This window comes from Rhipicephalus sanguineus, chromosome 2 (genome assembly GCF_013339695.2).
Source record: "Rhipicephalus sanguineus isolate Rsan-2018 chromosome 2, BIME_Rsan_1.4, whole genome shotgun sequence".
Lineage (NCBI taxonomy): Eukaryota > Metazoa > Arthropoda > Arachnida > Ixodida > Ixodidae > Rhipicephalus > Rhipicephalus sanguineus.
In genome coordinates, this window is record NC_051177.1 from 235,409,687 (window position 1) to 235,434,853 (window position 25,167).

Genomic DNA, 25,167 nt, shown 5'->3' on the forward strand with positions numbered 1-25,167 from the left:
TTCATTGCCGACCTATAGTCCTATCTACTCATCTTGAGCATTACTATCAGCCTTACATCGGCTTACGTTTATACTCAAGTCTATTCACACATATCTCAACGAACTTATGTTCATGTGCCACATCAATATTTATTGATCAGAGGCGTGAGTTAGGGGGGGAGGAGGCCATGACCTACCCCAGCAAACACTTCTACGGGAATTTCCCAATCAAAATATCTGATGCGAGTCACGTATTTCATAAAAATGCCCTTACTGATTTGAAACAACTGATACTTCGTATTTGAAAAGATACAAGATCGAAAGGCCTATCGTAGAGCACCGATTATGTGAGATATTGGTGTTAATGAGCAGTGTCACCATGATCGTAAAAGTTCATTTTACGCTAACGGACTCGCAAGTCGGCTCACTCAGACTCGGGCCAAGCCGGGAGTCTGAGTGAGTCCGGCTGGGTAATACGTTGGTGATTGAGTCCGAGCAAGTCCCGATGAAAAAAAGTTTAATGAGTCTGAGTCCGAGTGAGTCCTGCTGCAGAGAATTTCGGTGAGTGCTAGTCCGAGTGAGCCATCAGAGCAAAATATATTTCGTGAGTGAGTCTGAGTGAGCTCCAATTTATTTGCCGACCTATGCCTACGTGCGACCCATTGTCAGACAGAATTCACGTCTGCTTGCACTGCTATTGTCCCGTAAAATAAGCTGACATCCTGTTTCTGCACATCTGATGGGTTCAGAGGTTTGCGACTGCAGTCATGCGACTTAAAAATTGAGGAGCGAGCGAGTGAGCCAAAGTAGTCGCTTTGCGACCAACTTGGTCACGCGACCGGTGCTGGTCGTGGGTGTGAATGAGTCTTTACAGCTCTGCAGTTACTCACCCCTGTGGTGGATCAAGCACAATGGCTCGAGGCTCGGCGAGGCCCTCGGCAATGAGGACCTTGCGTGCAGTGCCATTGAGTCGGGCCACCTCAATGCGGTCCGTGCCCGTGTCTGTCCAGTAGAGGTTGCGCGCCACCACATCTACAGCTAGGCCATCGGGGTGCTGCACTTCAAGTGTCACCACAGCCTCCTGGCCCGTACCGTTGAGGAATGCCCGTTGGATCAGACAAAGCTCATCATCTGTCCAGTAAACACGGCCCTCGACAGGGTCATAGTCCAGCGCTATGGCATGCTTGAGACCTCGCAGGGGCAAAACCACATCGGTGTAATCCGGCGTGTCCAGTGAGATACGCCGCAAATCCTTGCGGCGTGCCAGCAGTAGGATCTGCTCCGCACCTAAGTGAAAATGATTGCAGTTACCAGTTATGCAGAAAAAGGTAAAACCAAAGGCATAGAGGTTAACCAGGGCAGTGGCGTACACTTGCCAAAGCACTGCAATACTGTAAGAACTGTTTAGTAAGCTAAACCAGTAATGACTTGCAGTTTGACTTCGTGGCCATAGTTTCCTGAAGGAGCCACTCAAAATTTTGGACTCCTAAAATGAAAAAAAAAAACAGGCCTGCCCAAATATGCAGTACAGTCCCAGCAAAAGCTGGAAGAGCAGCTTTTCTAGAGCCCATTGTAAACTCTCTTGGGGCTACTTATAGAGGTACACTTGCAAGGCACCCACTGCGTTATAAATTATCATAACTTTTGTGAAATAGGGAAGCATCCAATATGCCATAACTCGTCATTCTGCAGAGAAGCGTGGTAGCTGCGACACACCTGTAACACATTATGTGGCTTTTCGGTGACGCTGTGGCCGATGACAAAGTATTATGCCCGAGCCTTTTGTAATGGGTTGGAAGCATTCAATGACCCACATGTTACGCAATTCGCATTGTGTGTGACGCCTGGATATACAATTCGCATTGTGGGATGCCTGCTTGTTATTGTACTCTTCTACCACGCTATACTACACATGTTAACGTGGTTCCTTCCCGACATGAAGCCTGATAGGGTCTTTTTGCAAAGGATTTTCAAGCACCGGCGTGGCTCTGAATATTCAGCTGCCACGCAGAAGGCCCAGGTTCGAATCCCGTTCCATCCTGGATGTCTTTTTTTCTCATTTCACACAATAGCGGTTACAGACACCAGCGGCGGCGGACAACTACAGCACCAAAAACGTCTGTTGTTGTGATTTTGTAACAGCTTTCAATGCAAAAGTGCAGCTTGAAGACCATGCAGCGGTGCTCGTGTCTGTAAACCTGCATGAAAACAGAAGATTGCGCTTCCTCGTCGAGGCATACTTTGACCACATTCCCAGGAACCATGACTGCTGCTTGCAATGTCATGACCATGGCGCATGGTTGGTTCAACATCCACTGCAGAATGTGCAATGAAAGTGCACTGCAGAAATAAACAGAAAGAGGAGCGACTCCTGTGGGGTCTGAAGATATCGCCACTGTCGGAACACACGGAGATGGTTCAAATGGTTGTGCAACAACACGTGTAGATTTATTAAACACTTTTATATAGGACAAGCTTGCCTGCCAAATCTAATACACAACTAGTAACACGCTAAGTAACCTTACACAATACCAATACTGCTGTGTACTGACACTAGCCGCTGTAGTCAGCATATTGCGTAGCCTGATCAAGTAACCCTGCATTGAAGAGCGTCATCTGCCGGGGGCAGATGTAGCGATGTTGTTGTGTATTGAAGCAACCCTGTATTGAAGCAACCCTGTTCAAGCAACCCTGTATCGAAGAGCGCCATCTCCCGGAAGCAGATGTATATATATACCAATGTGTTTCCAGTTGTTCTCAGTCTCGTTTGGTTCAGTGATGGCTATAAAGAAGCGTTGCCGATACCGCTCTGTGCCCACGTTGCCGCGTCGTACGACCCACGTTATATAACACTGGCGACGGAGAGTCGATGGACACAACCGCAAAGGAAAACTAGCCCCAGCAGCTCCAGTGCGTACTTGTCACGATGACGGCCGCCACTGCAGACGGGATCGAGGCTTTCGATATAAACCACCCAGAAGAATGGGAAGACTACGCGCAATGCTTCGAATTCTTCTTGGAGGCACAGAGCATCACGGACGCTGCCAAGAAAAGGGCGACATTTCTCAGCCGATGCGGTCCCGCCACCTTTCAGCTGGCCAAGGCGCTAGTGGCGCCGAGTCACTTAAAGGATACGTCATTCGAAACGATTCTCGCTGCGCTGCGCGACCACAGCAGTCATGCAAGCACTGCGGAATCAGGGCATCGACGAAGCTTATATAAACATAATGGAAGAAATCTACAGCGCATCCACAGCCACTATAGTCCTTCATAAAGAAAGCGACAGAATCCCAATAAAGAAGGGCGTACGACAGGGAGACACGATCTCTCCAATGCTATTCACCGCGTGTTTACAGGAGGTTTTCAGGGCCCTAGATTGGGAAGAATTAGGGATAAGAGTTAATGGAGAGTATCTCAGTAACCTGCGATTCGCTGATGACATTGCATTGATGAGTAACGCGGGAGACGAATTACAGCTCATGATTACTGAACTGGATACGGAAAGTAGAAGAATAGGTCTGAAAATTAATATGCATAAAACTAAAGTAATGTGGAACAATCTTGGCAGGGAACAGCGCTTCGCGATAGGTGGCGAGACGCTGGAAGTTGTAAAGGAGTACGTCTACTTAGGACAGGTAGTAACCGCGGAGCCGAACCATGAGAGTGAAATAACTAGAAGAATAAGGATGGGTTGGGGCTCATTCGGCAAGCATTATCAAATCATGAATGGTAATCTACCACTATCCCTCAAGAGGAAGGTATATAACAGCTGCATCTTACCGGTACTTACCTACGGAGCAGAAACCTGGAGACTTACAAAGAGGGTTCAACTTAAATGGAGGACGACGCAGCGAGCGATGGAAAGGAAAATGATAGGTGTAACCTTAAGAGACAGGAAGAGAGCAGAGTGGGTCAGGGAACAAACGGGGGTTAAGGACATCATAGTTGAAATCAGGAAGAAGAAATGGATATGGGCCGGTCACGTAGCACGTCGGCAGGATAACCGGTGGTCATTAAGGGTAACTGACTGGATTCCAAGAGATGGCAAACGCGTGAGGGGGAGACAGAAAATTAGGTGGGTAGATGAGATTAAGAAGTTTGCAGGTATAACGTGGCAGCAGAAAGCACAGGACCGGGTTGGTTGGCGGAACATAGGAGAGGCCTTTGCCCTGCAGTGGGCTTAGACAGGCTGATGATGATGATGATGTAGGCAATGGGCCATCGTCAATTTCCTTATTGCTGTCGCTTTGGCTCGTAGTCGGCACGACGTCTGCAACGTAGTCCTCATCTTGTAGCTCACCCACGATGGCGACATCATCGTCCGCACTGACGGACTCGTCGAATGTCGATCCGTCGATAGCTCCCGGGAACTCTGCCAGCTCGCTCCAAACTTCGGCGGAAACACCTGCGGTGTCTTCAGTGCTGTCATCGGAATTTGGGGTGTCATCACCAGGCATGCAGAAGCCGGCATGCCTAAAGCAGTTCTGGATCGTCTCCTTCGTGACATCTGCCCACGATCTACTCAACATAGAAAGAGCTCCGAGCAAGTCGATCTTAAGCTCCCTGCCGACACGAAGGTTCTGCAGCAGCCTCTCCACCAGGCACTTCCGATAGCCGGCTTTCAGTGCGCGTATAACGCCAGTGGTTGCAGTACAGACGTAGTGTTTGGGGGCAAAAACCGAAGCTCGATGTTGCTGAAGGTCGTACTGCAGTGGTGCGATGAACAATTGTCCACGAGCAGGCACACCTTGCGATTTTCGCCTACCAAATCATCATTCCACGACGATAGCCACCTGCCGAAAAGCTCCCCGGTCATCCACGCTTTTGAGTTTGCTCGGTAGGTAACTGGAAGCGACAGCGCATTTCAAAAACACCGCGGTGCCGTGCTTTTCCCGATAACCAGAGGTCGAAGCTTTTTCAATCCGTCTAAATTAGCTGCCAACAGCACGGACACACGAGCTTTGTTTGCCCTGCCGCCGCAAGTCTTGTCGCCACGACACGCAAGTGTCTTGTTTGGCAACATTTGCCAAAATAGAGCAGTTTCATCCGCATTGAAGATATCTTGGGCTTGATATCTTGCTGCGATATCTCGCCAGTTTTCCTCAAGCATTTGTCTACGCTGTCCAGGTCCGCCGCTCTGTTTTCACCTGTAACAGCTTTGCCAACGATGTCGTGCCATTCTTTGAACCGTTGGAGTCAGCCTGAACCGCCTCGGAAATCATTCCTGCCAAGCAGGAAAGCAAGGTCCTTGGCTTTCTGCTCGATCATAGGGCCGGACACCGGGATGTTTCGCGACCGAACGTCCACAAACCATTTGTAAACGGCCGCTTCAACATCTTCGTACACAGCAGTGCGCACACGTCGGGCGCCACGGGCACCTGGCCTTTTGTCCGACATGGCCCTGATGTCTGCCTTGTTCTTCAGGATAGTACTCAAGGTGCTCCTTGGAATTTTGTACGCGGTGGCGACGTCGGACTTCTTTTCACCGCGCTCGACCCGATTTATGATTTCGAGTTTTCGCGGCTAACGGCAAATTCTGCCTCTTTGCACAAGCCATGACGACAGCGCGCCAATAAAGTTCACAGAGCACCAACAGGCAACACCACCAGCACGGACCACGCTGAATGAGGACTCGAGGAAAACAGGCAGCAGCAGGCACACAAGCATAAAGAAAGAAAAAATGGCGCTCACTTCTACTGCCTCCGCGCCTCGGAGAAAGCACGACGGCCTCTGATTGGCTGTAAGCGCTGCGAGCGGGCCAGGATCATTTGTTGCAGGGGGGTGTTCGCCCGTGCACAACTGGGTCTAAACCACTTTTTCTAGGGTGGCGCTGGCAGTTTTCCCCGCCACCGCGAGGGAAAGCCAACTTGCTGGGGCACTTTTGAGGCACATGGAGCTTTGATATATCGGTTGTCGTTGCTATTTTCGTTCGATGTAACAGTAACTTTTGCTATATATTCTCAATGTAAATCTACCGTGTTTAGAAATTGTTCGATATACGGGATAATTTGATATAAACAGGTTCGATATAGTCGGGCTCGACTATACCATTCGAATTCGATTTGGAATTATTCGACAAAATCACTATTCACTTCAAATTCGCTTCCAACGTAAAATTTACTATTCGCACAAGCCTAGTTGGCAGAGGTTGCCCCAATGTGGTCGGACCAGGATAGATTAGGTGCCAGTATTACACTCAAGTACCGATATTGTGTTGCAGTTTAGAGAATGGAATGATTAATGCTGTAGGAAAATTCGGATATGCTGGGTTTATGTGTGAACGACATTACTTTGCATTTTGAGACATTTAGTGTCACGGGCCATGCACTACACCTACCATTAATTACGTCGAGGTTGTTTTGGAGTGAGAGGTGATCTTCACTGTTCTTAATTGGACGGTAAATAATGCAGTCGTCCGCAAATACACTGATGCAAGAAGAGACATGCTGCGGAAGGTGAACATGAGGAAAAGCAACCTGAAGAAACGTCAGATAGGGAAGAAAAACTGTTGTGCACTGCTGACGATTAGACAGGAAATTGCGAAGCCACAATAGAGTAAGGGAGTCTCATTTCAGGGCAGAAAGTTTCGATGTCAAGCGACAATGTGCAACCCGGGTCAAACGCCTTCGAATACGCAAGGAACACGCAATCAGTTTGATAATTATTGTCCATACTTGCACGAAGCTCTGTGGTAAATTCAAACAACTGAGTTTCACACCAAAAGCCCTTTTGGAAACCATGTTGATTTTTGAAAAAGAAATTACTGTATTCCAGATGTCTGTAAATATGTGAAGCGATGACGTGTTCTAGAATTTCACAACAGTTTGTGAAATGTCTGTGAAATGACTGAAATGGCGTTGTGCTTCTAATCCGGCCACGAGTGGCCCCAGCTGAGGCAGCGAAATTGAGTTGTGCAACTCTCAACGGCTATTCGCGATAGGACTTACTTGCTGCCTCCGTGTATAGGCCTATGCCTGCCGACCCGTACATAAAGGTCTCTGGGTGCTTCCTCCACATACCTGGCCGACCCGTGTCCCACATTTGCCCACTGACCTCACGAAACAAGAGATGCAAACCTTTAGCGCAGGTGCGCGAGTCGTTGAGGAGCCGTACACCAGTTGGACAGGCACAGCTGTAGAAGGGTGCCTCGGATGACACCAGGCACAGGTGAGAGCAGCCGCCATTGTTGTAGCTGCACTGGGAGCCCTCACCTGCACACTGTTGGTGTGAGCACAAGTGGCAAGCAGAGAGAGCCTCTGGTACCGACCCTTGGGTTGTCGCAGAGGACTGTACGCCTGGATGTCCATGGGGTCCAGCTCTCCCACCAGCACTGTGCGCTTGTGGCCCCCAGTCTGCTTGGAGCATGACAGCACTGCCCGCAGCTGCCAGTCCGTCCAGTACAGCGTGTCCCCCAAAACCTGCAGCCAATATCAAGGAGCTTCAGTGGCACACAAAGCTATGCTGCACCAGTCACAGGATTTCACTAGCAAACACTGCAGTATTCCAAGTACTACTTAAATACAGTGAAAGCTCGTTAATTCACACCTCAATAATTCGAAATTTTGGATAATTCGAAATGGTCGCTGCAGTCCGGTCCGCAGTGCATAGGAGACCATGTGTAAAACGGTTCGTTAATTCGAACAGAAATTGCCGCCTCTACGGATAATTCGAAGCGCACGCCGCCGAGCGTCATCATCGTCAAACACTAGTGGAAGCTTTTACGGCCGACCGATAGGTGGCACGACCGGTTTTTTCGAGCTTCAAGTGGCCTCCGAGCAAAGGGCGAGCAAAGTATGGCCTCCGAAATCCAGGGAGCAATTTTTTTTTTTTCCGTAGCCCTCCCGCTATCTCAGCGCCTGGCGCCACTTGTATACGCGGGACCCGCGGGACGCTGAGGAGTCGGCGGAGTAGTCCTAGCAGTCCTAGGCCGCACCCGGCAGCGTCACTTTGTTCCTCGAGCACGTTGTTCGTTCACGCCGTCAAGCCGTCTTATTCCGCATCGAAGTTGCAAGATGCCGCGGGGAAACTACTGCGCGAAGACTGTCAAGGAGAAGGTGGAGATTTTGCGAGAGGTTGACCAAGGGAACTCGAGCAAATACGAAATTGCGAGGAAGCACGGCATACCTCCGAGCACGTTGTCAACCTACATACGCAACAGGACGGCCATTGAAAACGCCTATGAAGCCGAGGATTTTGGCGCCAGTCGAAAAAGGCTAAGGACAGCGAAGTTCCCGGAACTGGAGTCCGCTTTGATTATCTGGGTTAAAGAAATGAGAGCCCAGAGTATCGCACTGAGCGACCCTATCATCATGGCCAAGGCAGCAGATTTCGCCCTGCGCTTGGACATTGAAGACTTTGTCGCCTCCGAGGGATGGTTTCATCGTTTCAGGGAGCGGCACAATCTCATATTCCGCACGTTATCCGGCGAGGCAAAGGAAGTGGACGCCGAAACATGCGCTACTTGGAGAAGCGACACCCTGCAGCAGTACTTGGAGAGCTACTCACCACAGGATGTGTTTAACGCTGACAAGACAGCGTTATTTTTCAAGTTGCAGCCAGACAAGACGATCACCTACAAGGAAGACAGCTGTGCCGGCGGCAAGCGCAGCAAAGAGCGTGTCACTGTTCTGGTCGCCGCAAATATGACCGGTACGGAAAAGGTCCCCCTTTTTGTGATTGGCAAAGCACTCAAGCCACGGTGCTTCAAAAACATTCGGTCACTGCCGACGGAGTACGCCGCAAACAAGAAAGCCTGGATGACAGGTGACCTATTCAGGAAGTGGCTACTGAAATTCGACAGGCGAATGGAACTGGGCGGCAGACGCGTTCTTCTTGTCGTCGACAACTGTTCGGCGCACAAAGCCGACGTTGAGCTGAGAGCAACAAAGTTAGTGTTCCTTCCAGCAAATACGACTGCGGCCCTACAGCCAATGGACCAGGGTGTGATAAGGAACATCAAGTGCTTTTATAGGCGTCACATGCTGGAGAGAATGATTTTGTGTGCGGGCGACAGGAAGGACTTCGGCATTACGCTGCTCACTGCCATGCACATGTTGGTGCGCGCATGGGAACAGGTGACCGCGACCACAATCGCAAACTGTTTCCGCCACAGTGGATTTGCAGCTGGAAGTGCGCAGGATAGTTGTGACGTCGACGTGGACGGGGCTGAGGAGCTCATGCCAGTGGCACTGCGCGACACTCTTCGGGGCGTACGTTTTGCCGATTATGTTGAAGTTGACACCGGTGCATCGGTGTGTGGTGCCCTGACTGATGAGGACATTATCGCTCAAGTAGCCGGTGCGCAGCCTGTTGCTGAAGAGCCAGAAGGTGAGGAAGACGAAGATGACGAAGCGCCTGTGCGCCCGTCAGCTTCTGCGGTGATGGAGGCACTTAATGTGGCGCGTCTCTTCTTCAGCTTTGAAGAGGGTGAAGAGGATTCCCTGCGCCGCGTCCGCGCGCTGGAACAGAGAGCCGCAGCTGTGGCATTCAGAGAAAAGAAGCAGATGGTCATCACCGACTTTTTTGGCCAATAAATATTTTTCGTGGCCCCACCCCCAAAATCCACCCATTTTTGCTCACTTTCATTATTTCGAATTTTGTTTAATTCGAAATTGCTCAGCGTTCCCGTGGAATTCGAATTAACGAGCTTTTACTGTAGCGGTTTTGTATAAAAAGTACAGTCAAACCCGGATATATCGAACTCGCAAAAAAAACGCCCGTCAGTTCGATAAAGGGCATAATTCGATATAAGCCTGCTAAAGAATTGGACGTCATAAATTCACACACCATTCATAAAAGCGCTTTATTGACGAAGCTAGCTTAGTTGCGCTTGAAATAGTCTTCCATTTCTTTCTGTTTGAGCAACTTCGCTGCCTGCGACAGCACGCATTTCTCAACACTGTCTAAACAGTCGGAGCAGGCGAGGCCGCAACCTTCCAAATTCGCGCAGAAGCGCCAGACTAGTGCGAGAGCACCAATCACCTCTGAGGATGTGGGCAAAGGATCGTCGTTGCTTTGGTCATTGTGCCTGCTTTCACTTGTGCTCGGTACGATGTCGGCAATGTAGACTTCGTTTTCGAGCTCACCCGTGGTTGCGACATCATTTGCACTCCCAAACTCGTCGACCGTTGATCCGTCAACAGCTTCCAGAAATTTCGACAGCTCGCACCAAACTTCAGCAACACCGGCAATGGCTTCGTTGCACTCATCAGAATTTTCAGAGTCATCACCGGGCACATGGAAGCCGGCATGTCTGAAGCACTTTCGGATGGTTTCGTTTGTAACGTCTGCCCAGGATTCACTCAGCATAAAAAGGGCAACGAGCAAGTCAATCTTGAGCTCCCTGCCGAAACGAAGGTTTAGCAGCAGTCTCTCTACCAGGCGCTTCCGAGAGCCGGCTTTCAGCGAGCGTATTACGCCTTGATCTAGGGGTTGTAGAACTGACGTGGTATTTGGAGGCAAAAAGCGCACCTCAATGTTGCTGAAACTCGCACTGCAGCGGTGCGACGAACTCGCACTGAAACTCGCACTGCACCGGTCCACAAGCAAGCACACTTTGCGACCTTCACTTATCAAATCATCGTTCCACAATGACAGCCACTTGCTGAAAAGCTCCCCAGTAATCCACGCCTTTGTGTTTGACCGGTACATCACTGGAAGTTACAGGGCATTCCGAAGGCACCACGGCGACTTGCTTTTTCCTACAACTAGGGGCCGAAGCTTTTTTGATCCGTCCAAATTGGTTGCTAACAGCACAGATACACGGGCCGTGTTCACTTTGCTGCCGTGAGATTTGCCACACCGACACACAAGTGTCCTATTTGGAAGCATTTGCCAAAACAGAGCGGTTTCATCGGCGTTGAAGATATCCTGGGGTTCATATCTTGCTGTAATGTCGGGCCAATTTTCTTGCATCCATGTGTTCACACTGTCGAAGTCCACAGCTCAGCTTTCACCAGTAACCGCTTTGCCAACAATCTCGTGCCTTTCTTTGAACCGCTGTAGCCAACCAAAGCCACCTTGCAAATCCTCCCTGCCAAGGAGAAAAGCCATGTCCTTTGCTTTTTGTTCGACCATGGGGCCGGACACGGGGACGTCACACGACCCAACGTCAACGAACCACTTGTACACGGCTGCCTCGACGTCTTCATACACGGCCATGCGTATGCGTCGGCCGCCACGGGCACCGGGTCTGTTGTCCGCTTTATCCCTAATCTCCCCCTTATTCTTCAAGATCGTGCCGAGAGTGCTCCTCGGAATCTCGTACGCTGCCGCGATGTCCGAGTTCTTCTCACCACGTTCGACTCTATAATTTCGAGCTTCACGGCGAAAGGCAAATTCTGCCGCTTCACGCTAGCCATCACGGCACAGGCACACGGTGCAAAGCACAACAAACGAGAAATGCAGGAAGATGCAGGAAGACGACGAGAGTGCAAGAGGCCCTGATTGGCTGTCTAAGCAAGCTCTGCGGGCGGGTCGGGATCGTTTTTTGCAGGGGGGTGACGACGGCTCGACTGACACGGTGCGGTCACAGTAGGGAGAGCGGGTCATGCGCCGCCGGGTTAAACCACTTTTGGAGTGGGCGGTGGGAAAAAGCGCCACTTTCCCCGCCGCTACGAGAGAAAGCCAACTTCTGAGAGTACTTTTGCCCCGCTTGACGTTCGATATATCGGGAGTCACTGCTATTCTTGTTCGATGTAACCGTAATTTTCGCTATATATTCTCACTGTAACTATGCCGTGTTCAGAAGTTGTTCGATATACAGGATAATTCGATGTAAACGGGTTCGATATAGTCGGGTTCGACTGTAGTTCCGTAAAAACCGTAAAGTCAAACCCCCCCGACTTCGGACCACAGTAAATCGAAGAAAAATAACGTACATGGAGTGGCCAAAGTATCAGAAGGCACCTTTACCATGAAACAAAGGCAATTTTAAATGGTGCACAATGAAAATGCCATTTATTTACACGTGTGTGTACATGCAAGTTCCACATGGCAGAGAGCCAAAAGATGGGCTCAAGCATTATCTTCATCAAACGTCGCAACCATCTTGATAGTTCTAATTTGGTCATGACCTAAGTCATGACGCGAGCGTAGCTCCCGGATAAACTCGGCAACCTGTGTCTCCAGCTTTAGATACGCAGCGGTCTGGCACCGAAACAAAGTTTTTTCCTGATCGATCCTTCAGCACCTCCCAGTAGCTAATGCTTTTGTGGTGCACTCGATCTGCCAGCCGATTGTAGCCATACATGCTGCTGCAATCGGAGCTGCCACCATCGTGGGAAGCAACAAAGAAAGAATATCCGGCGAGATGGCGCAGTCTGCACAATGATAAGACTTCAGTTATTGTGTGCGACTCAATTCTTGCTCACATTTGCCTGCGCTAGCATCCCGACATATCTTTCACACCCTTCGGACTCACAGTGTGCTACCAGATTTCTACGTGACTTCGCGAATTCGATCGCTGTTTTCTTGACCGCTACAGTGAACTGTCGTCGGACACTGGTCGAGAACAGCAGAAGAAAAGCAGCTCAGAGCCTAAATAGATTCACAAGACAAGAACAAAAACGCAAAATGAGGCCGCCCACGGCACGGCACTGGTAGTAATCAAAGCAACACCGATGATTGTGATCGAGGCGGTTGACTTCAGCGGCCAGACTTCCGAATTTTTTCTGCCGATGACCGGTCGACTTTCTTTGGCGTTTTTTTTTTTAACTTACCTATATTCCCCTTTTTATTGTAGTTTGCAAATACCTATTAGTAGCTTTCAAATTGAATACCAAATAGAATAAAAAAAAAGAAAAGCCAAATAATAAATTCAATGTTAAACATTTATTTTCTCAGGCCTCAATTTTTACAAGTTTTCATGCAAAATAAGTTTCCATTGAGGACATACCGTATTTTCTGGTGTATAAGACACATCTTTTTTTTTATATATTTTTGCTGGTGCGTCTTATACAACGGTGCGTCATGTATGCAAAAAATCACGCGATTCTGTGAGACCGTTGAGTACGATAAACTGACCACGAAAGCATTCGTAAAAATATATCTAATTTTGTTATAACAATGAAGCGGCTGTGATCTTAGATGTCAGCTACTTGCTGTTCAAGCAGTGCGGCTACCACGGAGATTACGGCTGCAATAAAAGCCACCGCCGTCGCGTGCCCCATTGTACTGTTCGAATTGTTTGTTCTTAAACGAAGCATTAAACCCACGGAACTGAGGCAATAAATAAAAAAAAAACACCACAACGGTTCATAGTAACGTTGTAGCGCCCACAATATCAGTTACAAAAGCGGAAGTACCACTTCGTTATCATCATCATCACTTTCCGTGTGAGACGTCGCTGCAGTCCAGCAGTAGTCGCAGCTTCCGGCTTCCGGTCGCCATTTACGCTTTGTATGCGTGTGTGTAGGCATGTCATGTGTGTAGGTGGTAACCGTGCAGCGCGTTCATTGTTTATGTGTTCCTGCCAAGTCTCGTAATGCCGTAGAGGTATGGTCAGTACGATAGCCACCATAGTAGAGGCAACGCCAACGATGTGCTTCAAGGTGCTTACAACGCTGCGTAAAAGTTGCTCAGAAACCGACGACAGCAACCCCGCGATGCTACCAACCGAGGCGGAAGGACTTTTGACAGTGCGCCGGAGGATGTGGCTTCGAATCTAGTAGAATAAATAGTGGTTTTCTGCACCTTAAATTGCTGCTTACAGATACTCAGTGCCGTGCGTGACTACGTATTTCGAAATGAATGTACTCTACGTGGGTACGTGTTGACAGAGTTAAAAATAGATGCGTCTTATACAAAGGTGCGTCTTATATATCATACTTTCCCGTGAAGGTCGTAAAAAGTAGGGGGTGCGTCTTATACAAAGGTGTGACTTATACACCGGAAAATACGGACTCGTGACGGCCAGTGCAAACAAGACAAGACACAGAAGTACACGATACAGGCGTTGTAGCTCAAACTAGCCCAATTTGCTACATTACTGTAATTCCATTGAGGAATGCAGTCACAGATGTTATTTTCTTTGTTTGTTTGTTTGTTTGTTGGTTTGTTTGTTTGCTTGTTTGACATGTGCTACTGGGGGGAGGGGGGCGCGGCAGTTGTGTAAATTACTGTACCATATGCATGCTTCAGTTCCTGAACTAGCATGCAATTATAAAATCGGAGCAGAAATATCAGTTGTCCTTGAACATTATCAAGTGGTAAAGCGACAAAGCTATTGGAATGATCTAATTATTGGCCAGTAACAATGTAGAACCTCTTTAATACATACCTTCTTGAAATGTATGAACAATTAAAACACAGTTGCGAGACGAATCCCCCAATGATGAAGCCTGATGTATTCGCTGACTGCTTGAGCCATTTTGGCTTGTCCTATGCCTACTGGCTAGTCCGTACAGTGATATTTTTTTTTGTCACAGAGAGCTTAGCTGCACTTCTCGACTCTCTGTGCCACCAAAGCCACAATGTGCCACAAAAGCTAAAGTGCATGCTTGGGCGAGTTGGTAGGACATTGTGGAGTCTGAGAGGACCGCCGCTCTTGAAACACACGGAGCCAGTAGACGTCGAGCAACAACCACATGTACATTTATTAAACACTGCTTTTACATCAGGGCAAGCTTGCCAGCTGAATCTAATACATAACTAGTAACACGCTAAGTAACCTTATAAAATGCCAATACAATAAACAGAGAACATAACACACACAAGCAACATAGCTAATATACAAGGTACTGCGAATGCGGCTTCGCCGACATTCGACTCACCACGAGGGGTCCACGGGAAGCAAGCCGCAGTATCATCCCCATGCTGCAAGAGACATCCATCTGAGCACGCCGCCAAACCTCAAAGAGACTCGCTGCTGTTTTCTGTGTGCCAGCCTAACCTTTCCCGCTAGGCGGCGCCACCTCTCACTCGGAACCTAACTGCGACTGATACGCGAGACGCACGTGCGCCATGAGGCACAAACGACTTTACCGGGAATGATAGCACCCACCAATGTACTAGGAATAAAAACAGCACAGAAGACAGAGGACCAGTCAAATAAGGACACAACGCTGTTGTCTGTGTCCTTCTTTTGCTGGTCCTCTGTCTTTTGCGCTGTTTTTAATTCAAGTGTGCCACAAAAGGTCTTCCACATTTTCAGTAACTTCAGAGATCAGCTGACCAATTACAGGGTTCGTACAGGTTTCAAAAAAGAAAATCAAGGATATTCAAGGACTTTCAAGGCACCGTCACAGCTTCTTCAAGGACTACAAAACAGCATCCTAACACTCTCGTGACCGTGCCTATTCCCATCGATGTTATCAATGAATAAATTCAAATTTTAGTGCTCTCCGAGCGCTTCAGGACAGCTAGCACCAATTAAAGAGTAAAAGACGAAGTATTTTATCACTTTCACTTTTGTGTTTCTTTTCTAAACCGCGGGAGGATTTTTAAAGCTCCTTCGCAGTCGGGGAGACGAACGCTCGTGGTTTCAGTTATGGCATGGACATCGTTCGCTGATGCTCCACGGGAACGCAAAATTTTGAAGGATTCCGATCAATGTGAGCTGGAACCTCTGGATGATGGTAGCCGCACAGACAGAGAAGGAGGCTTCGGTTCGGCCAAAGTGCGTCAAACCGCCCCAGAACATCAGCAGGTATCCGCCGGTAAGTTTCACTTTCTCCTCGGGCCGTTTTATCACTGCCGCGCATTGATGAAAAACATATCCGGCACGTCCTAAAGGTTACAGCTCTTGTCTGCAGGGTGTCAATTTCCTTCGGGCAGGACCACTTGGCGTCAACTGCACAGAGTGAAGTTTTCTCCGCGAAGACGGCGTAGAGTGGACCTTGACCTAGCGCTCCGGAGTGCCGCGCGGCGACTTCTTAATGTTGTTTTTCATCAAACAAGTCGTCAGAGAGGTATGCAACCACACGAACAAGTATGGGTTGATGCATATTTTCGAAAAGCCAACGCACAGTGAGAGGGATGGATCCTGGAGGGAGGTCACTGAGGAGGAGATGAGCATGTTCATCGGACTTCTGGTGTACGTGGCAATCGTCCAAGTCCCGCAACTGCACTGCTATTGCAGTCGACGACACATATTGTCAGGCCTTCTTCCACCATCGGTAATACCACGGAAAAGGTTCAAGCCGTTGCTTGCCTTGCTCGTTGGATCTGAAGAAGACGACCGTTGCATCGCACGGGAAGCTTCACCGCATTTCTTCTCTACTGCAACACATGAACGATTCATGCATGCTACCGTTCCGTGGTTGAGATAATGGTAAAATCTAAAGGTCAGCCTGGTATTCGGCAGTACATGAGGACAATGTGGTGAAATGGGGATACAAATTATGGGTTTTGGCAGATTCGGAAATGGGGTACACAGTTCATTTCAACGTATCCACGGGAAGGTGCCTCAGGGTTCCCAGCATCAACCCAAGAAAATTTTAAAATACCGGAACTGCAAAATATACTACAAAGAACGGAAAGTGGAGCAGAAAAATTCTATGAAACATGTGCAGCTGTTTCACCATGTCGAGAAAGTGCTTCACGCGGTGGCGTGAGAGGCACTACACTCAAACCTTGATATAACGAACACTGATATAACGAATTATCGGTTATAACAAAGTAAATGAAGAATAGTCTTGGTAATACAGTGGTTCGGATATACGCTTATAACGAATTTTCGGATATAGCGAAGTTATTTTCATGTCAAATGCAACTTTGTTATAATGAGGTTCAAGTGTAGTGCTTATATGTCTGCATGTATGTAAATAACCTTTGTACTAGCAGAGCTAACATTTGCAGTATTATTCTATAAGGGCCTTGTATTCAAAGTGTATATTCCAAATTTTCTTTTACGTTTACCTCCTGTAGAGCCGTGCTGATGTTTTTACCAAATTTTTTGTTACATTTTTTCTGATACTTTTTTGATAATATTCTTAATAAATCTGTTGTTTGGAATTAATACTGTTAGAAAGGCCAATTTTTCCTCTATCATTTGATACTCTATACTTTAGCATCAATCATTTTCTGTGACAGGAAAAAAATATGTCCTGTACTACCCAAAAACAACAGATTTTCCGCGGTCACAGAAGCGCTAAGGAGGATTTTTTTTTTTACTATAACAATGTTTCAATACTTCCCGAGTTGTACTGTACTTACAATATATGCATGTGTGTTATCTCGGGAGCGCTTGCGAAAGATGGGATTGAGAGTGAGAGAGGCAGGAGACCGTGCTGGCACGACATATACACTTTATCAAACAAAATGGCAAAAGTCCGTTAACACTGAAAGTTAACTCAATAACAAAACATATACATAATAATCCAAACAAGAACTAGCTACAATCCAGCCTGGGGTCGACTCTAGCCCCAGCCAGTCTATAGCCAATGGAAGTTTGGTAACCGAACGTTCTTACGGTTCACCACGTCGACTCCGTGGCCGTGTCGTGACATCTCGTCGAGTCCATCGACGACGTCCTCGGCAAGCTACCGTGGTCGTCGTCGGTCGCTTCCACCCAACGCGCCGCTTGACTTCGTCGGGCGTGTCTCGGTCGTCTTCGGACTGGTAGGTTAGGCCTAACTCGTCATTGGCCTCCGTTCCGTGCTGCCTGGACCCAACAGATGACGGGGCGCTCCGATGACTGTGGTGTGGGCCGCTTCCGTCCTGATACGAAGGGGAAGAGCTGTTGGCGCACCGGACCTGCGGGGATGAGGTGCTGCAAGTCCGGGCAGCCTCACTTAGTGTCTCCCGAGGTCGACGGCCACCTCCCGAGCCTCTCGTGCCGGCAGCCTCCAGAACCGGGTGCCCACTGCTTTCGTCGCGGTTGCGATGCTAACTTCCTTGACTTTCTCAGTCCGGAGCTCCACAGAACAGTCCTGTCTCAGGTCGCGTGCCATGAGCCCTACAGTGGCCAATCATGTGCGCAGCGTGTGTGTGTGTGTGTGTGTGTGTGTGTGTGTGTGTGTGTGTGTGTGTGTGTGTGTGGTGCGTGCGTGCGTGCGTGCGTGCGTGCGTGCGTGCGTGCACCGGTGTCCCAGCTATCATTAGCCAAGGCTTAAAAAATACAATATTAGAGGCAGGCAAGTGAAATCAGTTGCAAATTACTGACAGCCACCTTGCGCACCATGGACAATTTTCTGTCTCGTAATTGATTTACTTGTTAATTAGGAATATTAAATTAAGTTTTTAAATATTGACTTTAGGCAAAAATTGCTACTTGCAAAGTTTCAGAGTGTCTTCAGAAACCCCCACTGCATTATTTGCGATAAAGAAAGTCTCACGTATACCATTTTTTCCAAGCTGCAAAGAAAGCCTGTAAAATACAAAAAGAACCACGCGACTAGCGCATTCACGCACAGTGAACAGGCTGCTCTCAGCCGTGGTTTGAGCGAACGAAATCGGCTGCGGCCGCAACTCGCCAGCTCTGCCGCAGCGGTAGGCCGATAAGTTAACAGTGATTTCTTGGCCCACGCTCGCTACACCATGCGCCGTCACGCGCACCAACTGGCCAGTTGTGTAGCTGAGCATTGAAATCCAACATACGTTGGGGAGAGTCAAAAAGTAACGTGGTTAATGCACCGGCAAAAGTACACTGAACAAAGCGGACACTACTCAGAAGACTGTTAAAGAGTAAAGTTTATGCAGTTACACTCAACGTGAAGGCGGTAGAAAGTGTGGCAATCGTGGCATTCCAAACGTGCAGCCTGCTCGGGAGAGGAAGCCTTCATTTGTGATGCAGTGGCGCCCTCCCCCATCCTACTTTCCCTCCACACCGTCCCTTTCCTTTCCCACCCCTTGCTACACTACACACGGCTATGCTATCCTTTACCCTCCCCCACTTTTTTTCCCTCACTTCCAAATTTCACCGCTTTGGCTCAGCTTGGCGCAAAAATGAGGAATTGTATCAAATTGGCCCAGCTGTTGCACCCCTGCTGGCCCTGCCCCCTCCTCCTCCTCACCCTCAATTCCCTTTCCTTGCTATACCATGCTACACATGGCTATGCTGTACACGGTCTTGCCTGCGTGATGCCATACATAGCTATGCTGTGCTTTACCCTCCCCCACTTCTCTTTCCCTTGCTCCCTCGCTATACTAAGACATGCCTATTCTATAGGACACTAGCGCTGGAGGTTTCACAGTGCATGCCGCACCGCCCTGGCGCTCAAAGCACGCACGTCTCGGCCGCTCCCGCGAGGCGATGTGGGAGCAGAGCAGTGAATGAAAAGAAAAGGACCCTCCGTGGTACTGCTGCGTATTCGAGCGCTACAACTACGTAGGAACAAGAAAGGATGTATCCTTCTCTGTCTTTTCTTCTAAACCACACGAATAAGAACCGAGGCAGCGTTGCATCCAGGCAGTCAGGCGAGCAGAGCAAGTTCTGATCTCTCGTTTAGTGGCGTCGGGCAGGTTTGAAAAGTGAATTTTGCGTGTCCGTTACATTTTCAACATGAAAGTGTTTTATGCCGGGGTCCATTCAGACTTCAGTGACGTATTTCCGTCACGGAAATGAAGTAGAAAAAATGTACACCATTAGATGTCAAAGAAAAAAAGTTCCGTCAACGGGCATCGAACCCATGTCCGCTCGGTCCGCAACAACAGATGCCGGGCGCGCTATCCACTGCGCCACGGTCACAGACTCTAGACGCTTTACAAACGCGCCTTTTCTATCTACCACTCTCCCGGTCGGCGGGGTGGTGTTGCCCTCTGGGAGCGGCAAAGTAAAGTAATTCATCATTACCGTGGCCTCCGCGATTAGTACCTGCAACGCATTACACGTCCGTCCCTTTCGGTGCGTTTCCAATAGAAGTTAAATTTTGGCTGAGGTCGCCACCGCGAGGTGGCGACCTCAGCCCAAGCGTCGAAGCGTCGTAAAAGCGTCGGCCTCGCTCATAGCATCACGCTAATCCGAACCAAAAATAGCTCTGTGACGCGCACCTGCCTCACCTGGCTGTAACATCGCGTTGCCCGCTCACGCGCTCACCCCGAGAAAAATCGCGGCCGGGCTACCGGGGTGGCACGACGCGCTTTGCGTTTCCCTCTATTCCGGCCGTAGTGTTCAATCACATTTTAACATGCCGAGGGATGGCGACCAAGTTCTGCGTCCAATATGCGACTCTCTTCTGGCTACCACACCTCGTTCTCCGATTACGCTTTCACCATAAACTACTACAGCTACCACAAGGGTTTGTTTAATCATTTCACATGGACGTTAGTCGTCGGCATAGAGATGTACCACCAAGCATCAAAGTGAGTGCATCCACGTTAAACGGTGCTATATCTGCCAGACATCAATATACAATGTGCAAACTCTCTTATATCAACGTACAGTAAACATTCAGTTACTTCTATGAGGGCACATTTTACTTTCGTGTTTTTCCGATTCCTATGACGGAGGGATCATCCATGTTTTTCTACAGTACAGACGGCCACCAGTGGAAACCAGGGCCAAACAGCAGAATTCAACTGGCGTTTTGTAGGGAATAAAACTAGCATATTATGCAGCATATGGCATACACAGTGATGCTACCGAGGACTTCTTATTTGGAGCAATTTTTGGAGCAGCAAAATTTCCGTTTTGGAGCACTTTGGAGCAGGAAAATTTTCATCTTGGTGCACTTTGGAGCAGATAATTTTGCATCTGGGAGCACTCTGGAGCAGCGAATTTTACATCCTGAAGTGCACTACAGAAGCATATTGCAATAACATTCAAGCACCGGAATATTACTATGGGGCTCTTATGAAGGCTAGAAATATTTCGATTCATCGCAAATCTCATAGAAAAATCATCTCAGGAGAACTCCATACTTCACTCGCTAATGAAAAAATAAGGGCTCATGCAGTTGAGTGTTCTGGATTAACCTCTTCGGCGATTATTTTCGACACTAGCAAATAAACAGAATACCAGATCAATAAAATTGCACTTTATGAAATAACACTCTAAATACATCTATGTGGTTATCAGCAGACATTGTAGACAAACACCATGATGTACAGCAGTGCCTCAATGCCAATGAGCCACACTGTGCCTAATGCATTCCCCTAAGAAAAATCCAAGGCGAAAGCCAGGTTCTTTCTCTTCTCGATCTACGGGTAGATACTCCCCCTCCCTCTCTGCAAGCTTTCTGCACCTCACCTGGTTTTGCACTAGCTCCATGATCGGCGCACTGATCACGGAAGCAGTGTAAAGCGACGATGTCATGTGATGACGTCATCATGTGACATCACCATATATGACGCCATGATGACGTCACAAGTTTTGACGATCTATGACGTGATGATGACGCCATCACATGATTATTTTTTGCATCAATCGATGACGCCGCCTACGGTCAATATTCGTGTTTGATAAAGCATCTGATGCTTTCGCATTAAGATTGCGTATTGAACGTTAACAACCTGGCCTTACATACCAAACTGTCCTCCACCATGTCACCTCCTTGCCATGCGCGAAACAGCTTCGCTTATCATCCACTTCACAGAGTGAAATGGCTCCTCAACTTTTTTTAAATGTTTTTTGTGATAACAATTATATGGACGCTCTCCGCGGATTTTTGCCGTCGCCATTGCCGTAATTTTCTGTATAAAGACCAAATTAATAACATCACCACGCGCATTCTAGCCGCGGGTAAAAGCTCGCGACCGCTGGCGACGAACGCGGCTGAAGCGGAGATTAAGCTAGCCGGCCGTCTGTCTCCGTCGCACGGACAGCGCATGAGATAACATCTTCCCGCGTGCGGGCCTGCCGTCGATTGCTTATCAAACAGAGAGGAAACGCCCCGCCCGTCTTTCGTACCGAGCATGAAAGGACGCCAGAGGAGCGGGGGGGGGGGGGGGGGGGGGATCGCATCGTTCGAAGGGCGCAGTCGCTTGCGTGCGCGCCATCTCGAGGCATCAGGAGACGGCTCGTAAACTTGCTGTGCTCTCAACGCTTACTTCGTGTTTAGAGAACTCAGAGCAAGAAAACGCTTCGGTTCCTGGAGCGGCCATATTCCCTTAAACCAGTGTTTTGTTGAGTTACGCGAGATCGAATCCAAAAGAGTTAGCTGCTAGCCTTACTTCGTTTAACAATACAATTTGTTGGTATCGCATTCATTGCTTCGCCCTTAAGCAAAACTGAGTTTTTTTACCCGTCAGCTATTGACCCCCGAAAGCGAGGGGCGGACATGTAACATGGGGTAGCCGCTTCACTGTGGGCCGTCAGCGACGGGCCCTCTACTGACAGCTGCGTATTTGCGGCTGCTCCGACCAGGATATATGCTTTTATTAATGAGATGACATTTTTAAAAAGCAAGCAAAAAATTCGAATTGGAACCCTAGCACGTGAGCTCGAAAGGGCAGGGCCTTTTAAGGGGTATTTACCGCAGAGTGATTACAAACTCGGACGTGCTGGCGGAAGGAATTACGAAAAAGCTCTTCCGAATGAAGATCCGTGGATAAAGTATATCCGAGGAAAAGTGTGAACGCGTTTCCACCGTTCGCGTGCTCTTCCATAAATGCAAAGCAAGGAAAATTCGATATTGTTCCATTTCTACTGCTAGTGATCCCATATTTCATTCCGCGATGTCCGGAAACAGAAGTGACAGGCATTTTAGCAGCACACATGTAGTTATTACTGAACATTGCTTTCCTTACATGCCGTGCGACGCTTGAAACGAGCTATCAGCAGCGTTTCTAGAACAGACGACGTCCGCCGATGAATTGCCGTCGCACTTTCTCGCTACCGAGAGGCCTAGACGTCACGAGCCTCTGCGGAGAGCGCGTTTTGCTGTCGAGCCGACTTGCAGAACAGAAGCTGCGTCGGCACCGTGCATGGCATCGTGGCTTATTCGGGAAGGGCGCGCGAGCGCTATTTATTCAGCGGAATAATTCTTGGTCCATGGTTGCGACTTTGGCAGCCCCAAGATCAAGCTGCACATGTTCTGACGCGCCGGCCGTGCGACTGCCGGTGATAGACGCCCCCAAACCCGAGACTTTGGCGCAGTTTGGCGCAATTTTTCGTCGATATTATCAGGATGGCGCAGTAAATAAAATTTGGCGCACTTTGGCGCAGTTGGCGCAGGAGTGGAATCACTGCATACATAACAATTTTTCTATCTCACCACCACCGCCAAGCCCCTTCTGATGCCACAGTGTCGAGCGAATGATACAACAGGCAAGTAGTCTACATTATTTGCACACAGTTGCGTAGAAGGAAAGCACTCTTGTCTACGAGATGTGCGAGGGGGCATATTCGCCTAAGCTGTTATAAAACATATCCACGCGATAGATATACTCGATGCTGCGATGCCTCCGTTTGGCTTAATTCGTGCTAGAAACAGGGTTCTTTCTACGAATAAAGCAGTGGACTACTCGAACCTTAGCTTTCTGGAGTCGGCCGATGTGGTAATGTTTCCTTCTGCATTGGCTGCCGTGGTGAAGTGACATCAGAATTTATGCCTCACTATAGAATCATCGGATGTCTTCGAATTTTACTCATCATTTAATTTGCCTAACATATTGTTTTAGTTTTTTCACTTGTCTTTGTCTGCTCAGAATTATGGTGTTTGATCAACCTCAATAATTGCTGGGGGTTGCCAAACAAGGTATGAATATGAGGCACGCCGTAGAGTAGGACTCTGGAATAATTTTGACCACTTGGAGTTCTTTAATGTGCACATAAATCAAAGTACACAGGTGTTCTTTGTATTTCGCTGCCATCGAAATACAGCTGCCGTGGCCAGAAATCTATCCCACGCTCTCTACCTTAGCAGTGCGACAGCCTATGTGCTATGCTACCACGGTGGTTTGCTCGATCAACGCCCGTGTGCATACATACAGTGGACTGCCAAAACATCAGAGAGAAATTGATGCACCTCTCCCTTGCCTCTTTTTTTTTTTACTGCAGAAGTGGGCAGCGCCAACGTTACTAGAACAAACTCAGTTTTAAAGCTCCGTATCTCCGCCAGCGGAGGAGGGTGGTCCGAACGGCAGTCGTGAGAACTAGCGGCGCTGCAGTTCCGTCTTGCGCCACTATCGGCACGTTGTCTGCTGCCACGGCATAACGCTGCGGTCCGCCGCGCAGTTGCTCGTGGCAACTGCGCGGCAACTTTCTTATTGTACTAGTTAGGTGGATACTTAGGTGGATATGCATAAGGTCGTATGTATGCATTGGCCCGCGTGCGTTGTTCATTGATTGGCTAAGAATCGATGTTCGGTCTATATTGCCACGCCCACTTCTTGTTTTATTTTGATGTATTCGGGTTTGACCAGCAAGGACAGGTTATCAACGATCGACGCTGTCCGCGAAGCAGTGTTCGAGAAGCTTCGCGATTGTAATAGATCGTTTTGGTAAGATTGCGCGCTGCATGCGAATGTTCCAGCTTTGTCGAGAGATAACGCCGCCACCAGTGATATCACTGGAAAGTTCGATAGCGCCTGTATAAAAGCCGACGCGCTTGACCGCTTGTCAGTTGATCGACGGTCGACGCTCTGTTCGCCGCTATCAGTGTATTGCTGTAGTTTGACTTTCAATTTCCCGGCCACAAGTTCGGCCAAATAAAGAGTTTCATCTCAGACATGCTGACTGCTGCCTTCGTCGACGTCATGACCCTGTGACAATATTTGAGCTGTCTACATTGCGCTTAAAGGGGCCCTGCAACACTTTTCGAGCATGCTCAAAAAGCGCTGCCGATCGGTAGTCGAGGCTCCCGAGAACACGCGAGCCAAATATTATAGCGATGCGCACGGCCTGGAATTTACAATAAATTCTCAAGGTCAGCTGAAAATCGCTCCCTCTTCTCTCGACAAATGATGTATTAGTCCGCAAAATATGACACGATTGTCGGCAGTTCCACCATTGGCTGATGTTATAATCACGATAACACCCTCAATATTACTTTCGTTGTTAATTTTGAGTTCAATAAGTAGATAATATGTATGTTTATATTCTGTTATCGCGTTAAAAACACCGAACAAACATTAATATTAGCACTTCTGGTCTCACCGACAGCTCGTCTGCTCGTAGTTGCGTGGTTCCGTTTTCTTCGCCATGCGCAGTGCCAAAAACGTGAATATTTCTGTGCTTTTGACCATCGCCGGTTTGAGTGTTGCCTCGTCAGCTGGAAACTGCATCGTCGGCACGTTCTGACGACCGACCGAGGCAGGGGCGCAGCATTTCTCCGATAACAATGCTGGCGTCCGGTAATGACGGCGCTT

General features: G+C 48.6%; 1 protein-coding gene across 2 annotated transcripts in view; it reads right to left on the reverse strand.

Moving 5' to 3' along the window:
- The window catches only part of LOC119382309 (low-density lipoprotein receptor-related protein 6), a 637,453-nt gene that overhangs the window by 499,627 nt on the left and 112,659 nt on the right, over positions 1-25,167 (reverse strand). For both annotated transcript variants that reach the window (XM_049412791.1, XM_049412792.1), the window contains exons 5-7: positions 7,247-7,397; positions 7,056-7,190; positions 870-1,266 (exon numbers count right to left, since the gene is read on the reverse strand). In XM_049412791.1, the coding sequence (XP_049268748.1) occupies positions 870-1,266; positions 7,056-7,190; positions 7,247-7,397 (683 nt within the window). The remainder of the gene's footprint in view (positions 1-869; positions 1,267-7,055; positions 7,191-7,246; positions 7,398-25,167) is intronic.